At 36.9% G+C, this 9,976-nt stretch overlaps 2 protein-coding genes across 5 annotated transcripts; one reads left to right on the forward strand and one right to left on the reverse strand.

Annotated features, from left to right (window-relative positions):
• Nucleotides 1-291: 291 nt before the first annotated feature.
• LOC133875620 (uncharacterized) lies at nt 292-3,683 on the forward strand. Of its 3 annotated transcripts, XM_062313810.1 has the most exons (4): nt 292-416; nt 527-617; nt 1,866-2,026; nt 2,253-3,683. In XM_062313810.1, the coding sequence occupies exon 4, from the start codon at nt 2,281-2,283 to the stop codon at nt 3,457-3,459; it is 1,179 nt and encodes a 392-aa protein (XP_062169794.1). In that variant the 5' UTR covers nt 292-416; nt 527-617; nt 1,866-2,026; nt 2,253-2,280; the 3' UTR covers nt 3,460-3,683. The 3 variants fall into 3 exon arrangements, with proteins under 3 accessions (XP_062169794.1, XP_062169793.1, XP_062169792.1); XM_062313809.1 differs by lacking the exon at nt 1,866-2,026 and having other exon boundaries at nt 527-638; XM_062313808.1 differs by lacking the exon at nt 1,866-2,026.
• A 1,496-nt stretch (nt 3,684-5,179) lies between these two features.
• On the reverse strand, nt 5,180-8,695 carry LOC133875553 (tRNase Z TRZ1). Of its 2 annotated transcripts, none has more exons than XM_062313723.1 (8): nt 8,264-8,695; nt 7,790-7,952; nt 7,621-7,691; nt 7,410-7,505; nt 6,501-6,614; nt 5,743-5,811; nt 5,577-5,609; nt 5,180-5,406 (listed from the first exon to the last, which is right to left on the reverse strand). In XM_062313723.1, exons 1-8 carry the CDS (start codon nt 8,504-8,506, stop codon nt 5,332-5,334), a joined length of 864 nt encoding a protein of 287 aa, XP_062169707.1. In that variant the 5' UTR covers nt 8,507-8,695; the 3' UTR covers nt 5,180-5,331. The 2 variants fall into 2 exon arrangements, with proteins under 2 accessions (XP_062169707.1, XP_062169706.1); XM_062313722.1 differs by having other exon boundaries at nt 5,535-5,609; nt 8,264-8,690.
• Nucleotides 8,696-9,976: the final 1,281 nt, after the last annotated feature.

A 9,976-nucleotide genomic window follows, 5' to 3' on the forward strand; every position in this document is an offset into this window, starting at 1 on the left:
ATACTAAAAAACCCTACCTTTTTCATTTTGTTTCTTTTGGACCTTACCCCCCCCCCCCCCCCCCCGGTATTTAGGAGTAAGCAAATTCTCGCAATACCCGCCCCGCCCCTTCTAACATGAAAACTGCACCCATGGTGTGGGCCACGAGCCTTTATTTGGGCCCCCCGCACGGTGCGGGGAGGGTTGCGGGGGGCCTCTTGAAAATTTTCGGGTCCCCGCCGCGCCCCACATATTAAAATAAATAATAAAAAAAAAAAAAAAAAAAAAAAGGTCAAAAAACCAAAGCTACAACTTACCTAACCGGGCTAACCCTAGCTACTCTTCATCATCGCACAACCCACAAACCACAACCCACAGCGCCGCACCCCACGACGCCCACCGCCCACCGCCCACCGCCCACAGCGCTGCACCCCACTGTACGTTCTCTACTTCTCTCGGTCTATTCTTTTCTTTTCATCTTTCCTTCTTTCCTTCATCTCTTCTTCCATTCTGATCCACTTATTGAAGTTATTGTTCATCTTCCCAGTGTCGCCCAGTGCCCACTCCCAGACCGTGAAAGGTCTCTCTGGGTCTCTCTTTCAACGCACAATGAAAAGCACAGGAGACTCTCCCAAAAGGTTTGCAGATTTGAAAATTTTGTGAGTGGGTTTTATGTGATTTTACTTTAACATTATCTCTTTATGGGTTTAATTTTTCCATTTTGGCATTGTCGTTGAGGGACAAGATTGAAGCAATGGGATTTCTTGCCCTCATTGTGGACAGACGACATGTCTGATTTTAGCTTATATTTTGTTTCCCTCATGTCTCTTTTAGCTTGTATTTTGTTTTTAGCTTGTATTTTGTTGCCCTCATGGGATTTCTTGCTCTCAGTGTCTGATTTTAGCTTGTGATCAGGTCATCCCCTGATTACAAGTTGATTTGATCAGACGCTTTGGTGCTTGGTTTTTTCCTTTTCATAATTTTTTTATTTTCCGAAGAACGGTTGAGAAATTTGGGTATTTTCTGATTCTGATTAGTTCTTCGATCACACCCACAGAGCATTTTAAAAAAACAGAGAGTTTCTGAGCAAGAACTTCTATCATGACTAATTCATGGATTTCTTTGATGAAGATCTTGAGATTTACAGTAGAACCCTGTTTCTTACAGTGCTTTCTAGTTTGATTGCAAAGATTCTGGTTTAGCTATGAGAACATAGGTCAGGGCTGCTAGAAAACAAAAAAATGGTGTTTTACAAGTTACTGAGCCTAGAAAAGAAAAATAGCCTGAGGTTCTGCATACTTTGATGTAATTTTGGTTTATAATGAGTGGTAAATCTGGTTCTGTGAATCTGTATTATTCCAATATTTCATACCCGCGGGGATCCCCGCCCCGCACGGTTGCAGGGGGTTTTGGGCCCAAAACACATTTTTTCTTAAAAAAACAAATACTCTGTCCGGGTACCTGGTTTACCCCTGGTTAACCGTGTACCCCCTTCCCCGGTTACCCGGGGTACCCGGATCCGGACTAGGTTCTGGAAACCCAGGAACCGGAACCGGATTTACACCCCTAGCTGTTTTGTGGTCGTGACTTTTATAGGGGATCTGGGTTTTGTTCAATTTTTGCAGTTTGTAAATTGGGGTTCATTTTTCGGCTTGTTTGTTTATTATGTGTTATATGAAGTAAATAGCTTGATGACGCATTGTAGAGTTGAACGAAGAGTATGGCTGAGAGGGTTGAGTCTCACAACCCTAGCCACAGCTTGTTGAGTCACACCATGAAGAAAACCCAGTTTTGTATGACTGTTATTTTATGATTTGCCAAAGAGGAATATAAGGCTTATGTAGGAAACATAACTGACTAACAAAATTAATGGGCTTCTGGTGTAGTCGATCAAGGAAGGGGATTGTTGTTCGGTGGTGGCGTTCGCGGTGGCCTCGTTTCTTTTGAATGGGGCTATAGTCGATTGCTTAGAATATGGGGTTTCTCTTAAGAGAATAGAGATGATCTGGTGTGGACGTGAACCTTCATATTGGTGTTCCAAGCTGAGGTGGCTGGTTGTATTGCATAAACACAATCACCAACTGACAACTTCTAAAGCCCCTATTTGCAAATTCAAAATTACATTTTGTCGTAGCACATTGCTCTTGAAGTTTATTTCTTTTTGATTTGTCTGCATATGTTAGAATAATTCATTGATGGCAAATTGGCAATCCTCATGTTATTCTTTCTCTCTATTTTTTTGATACTGAGGCGTGTATATGTTTGCTCTTCAGGTTTTGAGCTTTGCTTTCCAATTTCACTATGACTCTGCTTGAAGTGATAGAAAAGGCCGCAGCCAATTCCGAGCCACTCGCCTCACAATCCGAGTACCCTATTGTTCTCAACCCAGATGATGTTTTGCTCAATTTGAGGCCCAAACTTGAAGGCCCAAATCCTGTTTTGCTCGTCAACCCCGTTGTGGGTTGGCAAATCTCGCAGACTGATTCTGAAGTAGTAGATTTGGGCAAGAAATTCTTTTCAAAGTTAAAGCGGAAGCTCAAGAACCCAAATGATTTTGATAAGGTTGAGTTTATTCAAACTTTGAATCAGTTTCTTGAGAAAATCAGGGACAAATTTGGAGTTTCCATTGGGATTGATTCGTCCAATAATGGGTATACTCAGATGTTGATTGAGAAGCTAGGGTCTTTGATGGGAAAAGATGTTGGTGGTTTGGTTTTGGACGCATCCGTGGTTTTGGAGACTTGGGAATTGGTCGAGACTTTGATTGTTAATGGACTTGTTGAGCATTCTTGTTATTCGAATTTGGTCAATAGACTTGTGGCAAAGAAGAGGTCAGACTTGATTTGTGTTTGTATTAAGCATGCTTCGGATCTTGGGGCGTCGGAATTACTTGCCATTTTGAAGTATTTTCTTTGTCCTCCAAAAGATGCTTATAGTAGCATGGTGAATGTGAGGAAGGAATGGGAGAAGCAGGCTTTGTCAGCAATTGAGAAGGCAAGTGATAAGAGTCTCACAGGGAAGAAAGCGAGCTGGGCAAAGGATGCTTCAATTTTGCTTATGATGGCGCACGACGGGTTCTCGGCTCCTGAGCTTTGTTTGCACTACTTGCTGGCCTCATCAAATGTTGATGCGGTGATACTATCGTCCTCCATCAATAAGTTGAGTGGCAAAGAGATGATGAAATTGATTCAGTATTTAGGGAAGTGGTTGAAGAAGTATGAGAGGTTTCCTCAAGCAGTTCCATGTTCTGAAACGTCATCTAAGTTGGGTTTGAAGGCCTGCAGTTGGGTTCCTAAACTTGAAGATGTCATCAACTGTCTTGGGTTGGTGCTGGATGAAAAGTTTTCTTCGCTAGTGTTGCAGCCGGAGTCTCATCAAGAGCTGAGATCTATGGAGGGAATGGTTAGTTCTTTAGCCTCAGAAGCCAGACTATGTTGTTTGATGGCTAATGTAGTTGAGAAGCTGAAAGTTGAAGTTTGAAGCCCATAGAACTAGGAACTGTCACTAATATCAATGCTCCTGGTATTGCATTTGCAGAATTTGGCCTGGCCTATACTGTCAGTAATTTTTTGCGTTTCTTTTCTCCTTTGGGGATGTTGCTTTGTCAGGTTTAATCTGAACTTTTGGATGGCAGCCTAATGCTGAGTTCTAATTTATACAAATGGGATGAATCTTAGACAAGGTCTTAATTTTGGACCGGAAAATGCAGTTTTTTTAATTTTTATTTTATTTATGAATTAGTCTTCAAAAAATGTCATATATCAAATTACAACCATTAATGATCTGTTACAACCAACGTATTCAAATCATGTGAAGCTCCCAGTTTTTTATTTGAACAACGATGTGACAGTTTTTTCACAAACTCAAGTGTTAATGGAATTAACTCGACTTCTCGCATCCAGCTCTAGATTATATGCAATGTCATCTTCAATCTCACCTTCCTAAAATGAGAGCGGGCAATGGGAACATTTTCAATTCTATTATGCCTTCATCTACTCTGGCTCCTCACACTGCAAACACGTAGGACACCAGAATGTGAGATGAAACAAACACTAATTACAAATAGTCCCCTCACTATGACATATGTCGAACAAAAACTGGGGTTTATGGCATCAATTTGTGATAGTCCAATAAAAATTGTTGTTCAACTGAGTTGCCTTAATTTGTCTGGGTAATACGTCAAACGGTCAAAGGCGGGCAGTGTCTTGTAGATATATTTCAAGAATAATGCTAGAAATCATATTTTTATTTTATTATTAATATGTTGATATGGCAGTGCTAATTAATTATTGGATCAGCACGTTATTAAGGTATGATAGTGGTGAAATAAAGTGTTGTTTCTAGCATTACGCATATCTCAATAATGATGATTAGGATGAAACTAGCAAAAAAGTACAACTTATTTGACTCCTAACATCAAAACATCTTCACTTAGCTTTAAAACAAAACATAGTGCAACTAAAACTGTTAAGAGTCATTGGACGTTCAATTTTTTTTCACGAAAAGCAAATTCCTTTGACACCTCTAATGTTAACAAAGCATATTTGAAAGATGGTGGCGTCTGAATAGTGTATAAGCTTGGGATTTGGAAAGTAGCATTCAATTCACCACTTTTTATCGACTTAAACTTTTGAAATAAGTGATAATTTAAAATATTATTATAGCAAAAGGTCATAAGTTCAAACATTGACTCCAAATTCCCATTCCATTTTATCTAAATATTCCACATGTTTTAAGATAAGCGGTAATTTAAGAAACACAAATTTCAAATGGTAACAAGGATTTTCTTTTTAATCTTTTGTGAAAAAAAAAGCTAATTTAATAAGTTTCTTGTGTGAAAAATTAGAGTTTTAATTAGTGTTTTTTTTCTTTAATTTTTTCTTACTTTAAGGAGTCGCTAGTAAATTTCTTTAATTAGGATTCGATTAGTGCTTCATCATGACCTATAAATATTCAATGTCATATTATCATTGTTATTATGATATTTCAATAAAAAATTTGAGGTGTTTATCCTTGTATTCACATTCGTGCTATGTTAATATAAATATCAACTTCCATGAACTTGACTATAACTGAGAAATTGAAATGGTTTGTCCAACGAATAGAAATCCCCATCAATTTTATTGACCAGATTGCTAGTTAGTGCTTTAATTTATCCAACAGTAACTCATGGCATTACTCATTGTGTTTAGAAAGCGGATGGTCGAAACAAACGAAGACAATAATGAAACTAAAATGCTCACCATAATTTTGATTTTGACAAGATTTAACAAAAATATAGAAAAAAAGCCAACACATTCTATGGTTAATGCAAAAAGAAGAAAGAAAAAGATGTCTTTGCTGCACTTCCCATCAGAAGCCTTCAGTAAGAGCAAATACTCGACCTGCCAAAGGTGGAGGCAACGCAGATACAGCTTGTTGAATTTCCTGATAAATCAAAGTACAAATTAACAATTTAATTACCATTGATAATAGTGGAGGATTCATCAGAGAACAAAAGATTATATCTTGCTGACAGAAATAATAAATTACAACAGAAATTTGTATAAAGATACCACAACTCCATAACGAGCTGAAAAGTGGATGAGAAGAATTGCCTTGTTCTCAAACCTCTCTGCATGACTTATTATCTGACAGCTCAACCAGCAAATAAACACAAACAGTAAGTACACCCAGAAAGATGCATCATACGAGATAGTCAGATAGAGGCCAATGAGGGCATGAAACATGATAGTTTCTAATAGAAGGGTTTGGAGACTAAACCTCAGATAGATGAGTGTGTCCATAGTCTCTTGCGTGCTCCACTGAAACGGAGTTATCCAAAAAGGTGCTCTGCAGGAAAAGACATGAGGTATAATATCATAAAAGTATATAAGAGCCTCAGTCAAAGTGAAACCTATCATAGATGCTCAAATGAATTTGAGGACAGTGGATATGAGTGACTGCTTCATATGTATCTCTGTGTGCATGCATGCTTGGGTGATATGACACATAGGATGTGTCACTTTGATACTCTCACTGACTAGGTATCTGCATGAGCAGAGACTATAAATCGTACCCATCCGAAGAGCACATGTTGCAGAATTGCAACTGATCAATATTAAAGACCCAAGAAGTGGAGGAAAATGGTGATTTTCAGTAAGCTTTCTCTCACCTGGTCCACATGATCTAAAGCAAGTATTTGTTATTGAGAATAGCAATCTACAAAAATCTAGAATTACTTTTGGTTAAAACTATAACAATAAATACTCTGGTTAAATCTCAATGTACCAAAATGTCAAAGCAAAAGCCCATCTTTTGTATAAACCCTATGTGAAAGGCAAAACGCTCAATCATAAGCAGCATTCAATTGTTACCATTATATGTTTCCCTAAATCACTGAAGTTTCTTTTTATAGTTGTTCTTCTGTGTTAATGTGTGGGCGTGGGCGTGGGCGTGTGTCTGAGAGAGAGAGTGAGAGAGAGCACTAGATATAAATACATCCAGGGAAATAGGGAATTTTAATAAGTAATGAAATGCACCTCCATAACAAGAATCCTTGATCTCAAAACATCAATGTTATTTTGGTCAACTATGAAGTCAGACATGGTATCTCCAGTGAAAGCAATTTCAGGTACTGTGACAGTGTTTGTAATCTGCAAAAGCAATCCCATCCTAGTTATAAAGTATATTCTATGAGCACAAAAAGCAAGGTGAGTAGGGACAGGGAGATTCAGTTATAAAAAGGGGAAGAAAAAAAAAATTGAAGGCCATGTGACCAGTGAACCAAATGCCAAAAACTTTTGTGCATTAAAAAATTAAAGAGGAAAAGGCAAGGTGAGCAAAAATAGCATGATGAGTAGGGAGAGGGAGATTTAGTTATTAAAAGAAAAAAAATGATGGCCGTGTGACCAGAGAACCAAATGTCAAAACCTTTTGTGCATTAGAAAATCAAAGAGAAAAACCAACACTCACCAAGATATCAAGTTTAGAAGTAAAACTTCCTATTGCAAACATCTATCAACCATGTCCTTATGCCCCATAAAACTCTAAGCTTATTTTCATCTCAAATAATTTCAACAAGAAATTGCATACATTGAAAGAGCGCATGATAACAAGAAAGTTATTCTGATCTTTTGAACAAGAAACAGTACAACATATCTTATTACTGTACGCTATACACTGATATTTTGAATTTTAAAAGGAGGTGAAAACGATCAAATTTAGAATATCTATTGGTTTTACTCATGGCCATGGTTACTTTCCCACATCTCGTTTCTAGTTCTCTCCTTATCAAATTAACAGGAGAAAGACAAATATTGCATTCAAGAGGTGCTAGAATAGTTGGACAAAAAAAATTGCATTATGAAGGGTGTTGTTAAAGTAAATGAAGCAAATTACCAACCCGTATTAATCACAAGAAATCTATGAAGGCAACTCTCAAGACAAACCTCCACGCCTGATGACTTCAAATTCTTAATCTCATTTCCAGGAAGGCCAAGGTACTCCTGCTTAAGTTTCTGTTTTACAGAGTAAACGACATAACCCTGCCAGGAATCATTCATGGTCATTCAATACTTACAGATAGCTCCTAGTATATACTAATTGATCAGCATCTACAAGGAAAGCCAGAAGAGAAAAAATTACAACTAATTATGATACCTGGCTAGGTATGCCATGGTAAGTCTTAAAAGCTCTTACTTTAAGGTCTTTTCTCAAATAAAACTCTTCTCCTGTAACATAATCTATTAGCTTAACTTGAAATTATGACGAGAAGAGAGCAGCAGACACCAATTTTCAGTTGGTGAAAGAATTGAAGATTGGCCATTACCAATATCCAAGCCAATTAGATTATGCTTCAGCTCTGATTGGTCCATTCTTCTGTGCACCTCAAAGAGTTGTTCTACATCTTCTTTTATACATTTTGGTATAATGATTGTAGGGGGCTTCATTCTGTATAAACCACGAGTTGCAACATACATGGGAAGACCTCCCTGTAAATGAATTAAGTCGGAAGTAACACTCAAGCAATACCAATAACAGTAATACATTAATCAAGGGGAAAAAAAAGTCCATGTGCAGCCCATCATACTAATCAAAGGAATAAAATTACAATTTACAAAATGGGTTTTAGGAGTTGTAGATACAATTTGAAACATGAAGTACCCACGATGCTGTCCAGATGGTGTAACAAAAACATATGCATGACAAATAAAAATGAAACAGTTCCGGTTCCAGTTCCAGTTCCAATTCCAACAGCAACAAAAACAAATAGGAAGCCAAGGAAAGCACAAAAGGGACTCACAATGTGGTCCATGTGGGCGTGTGAGATGCAGAGGAAGTCGTGGTAGATAGCGTGCTGGGGGCAGCGGCCGATGTCGAAGGCCAATTTGAGAGTGGGGAACATTATGCATGTTTCGTGGCCTGCAATTGACAGACCCTTCACTGGGTACCCTCCTATATTCATAGCACCCTTCGTTTTCTCCGAGCCCGAGCTCGAGCTGGGTCTCTCTTTCGCCGTGTCGTAGTCTTTGATTTCCGTCTCCATAGGCTCCAAGAAGAAGAAGACGACGGAGATTAAGAGCTGGAGCTTTTCTTAGGTACTTTGTTTACTCTTCTCTCTCTCGTTGGTAAGATGGTTTTTGCGATTTGATTGGGTTTCGCTTATTTGATGGGTTTTGATCAAGTTTCCATGTCCAACATTTTTTCTGATGGATTGTTTATGAAAAAGGTATATGCCTATATGGGTCTTTCTATGTTGATGACTCTGTGATGATTTCAGTATTATTGATTTTATTGAGAGAAATTGATAAATCTTTTATATACACATTTGATGATTAAGTTAATTATATATATATATATATATATATATAATTTTTTAAAAAAAAAACAACGGTTACCAGGTTTTTTAAAATGTTATAACTGATAACCACAACTCGGTATCCGGTTATTCGGTTTGCAGTTATTTCCGTTTTTCTGGTTAGCGGTCGTTGGCGGTTATTAACGGTTATTAGTTATTTTCGATTAATAACTGATTTGCTTGTACACCACTACACCCCTAGCACAAATTATGAATTGAAGATAGAAAATAAAATTCAATAAGAGAGAACGTAACAAGTAGAGAATATAAAATCACTAATTGTCCAGTAAATAGATAAATAACTCTGAAATACTTCAAATTTAATTGATAATTCAAAACTTGATTGCCAAAATAATACAGACATATCTTTATATAGGCAAAGTTTGAGTATTTTCCAAACAGAATACTTAGAGAAAAATAAAGAAATAAAAATACAAAACATAACTCTAAACTTGAAAACAAAGTAAAATTCTTGTATAGAAAGTAAAATATATTATTCTAAAAATAATCTTCAAATATTTTATACGATTCTTTCTATTATCGGACTGATCTTATTCAATAAATAATCTTTAAATCTTATGCCTGATTTTCTCCTACATCAACAACATACATTTGTGCAAGACAGTTGGTCGAGCAGCATGTAGAAAGAGCAATATACTATACGCAGAGCCTTATTAATGTGAAACGATTGTTGTACAACTTTTGACACAATTTCTATACAACTCCAACAACTTTTTTTTAAACTAATCACTGGATCTGTTTTTTTGCATGTAAGTCATGCATATTCAATGATTAATTTTTTTAAAAAAATTGTTAGAGTTATATAGAAGTTGTAAATGTATCATATCTCCTTATTAATTCATTATCTCCAAGACATCTGGCCTTGCATGGTTTTTGTGCATCACCAGTGCTAGACCCATAGCCATATGATGGTGGGTGCCTTGCGATAATGGTGGTGGTGGGACAATGGTGGTGATTTTAACTTTAAGGAGTTGAAAAGATGTACATGTACATGTAACGTGTCTCTAGGTTTATAGGGTGTGTTTGGCAACACTCTCATCTCTATCTCTATTTTTTTTTTCAGTTATCTCAAAAAAGTCAAATCTAAAACATTCAAATTTTTTTTTTTTTTTTTTTTAACTTTTTATATCACATTAA

The sequence above is a fragment of the Alnus glutinosa genome, chromosome 8, assembly GCF_958979055.1.
Source record: "Alnus glutinosa chromosome 8, dhAlnGlut1.1, whole genome shotgun sequence".
NCBI lineage: Eukaryota > Viridiplantae > Streptophyta > Magnoliopsida > Fagales > Betulaceae > Alnus > Alnus glutinosa.

Excerpts from the sequence above, each read along its gene's own strand:
- LOC133875620 (XM_062313809.1), top strand. The coding sequence starts at position 2,281 with ATGACTCTGCTTGAAGTGATAGAAAAGGCCGCAGCCAATTCCGAGCCA.
- LOC133875553 (XM_062313722.1), bottom strand. The coding sequence starts at position 8,506 with ATGGAGACGGAAATCAAAGACTACGACACGGCGAAAGAGAGACCCAGC. Across the intron at positions 6,615-7,409 it reads TGAAGTCATCAGGCGTGGAG|ATTACAAACACTGTCACAGT; the intron begins GTTTGTCTTGAG and ends TTGCTTTTGCAG. Across the intron at positions 5,407-5,534 it reads CAGCTCGTTATGGAGTTGTG|GAAATTCAACAAGCTGTATC; the intron begins GTATCTTTATAC and ends TTGATTTATCAG.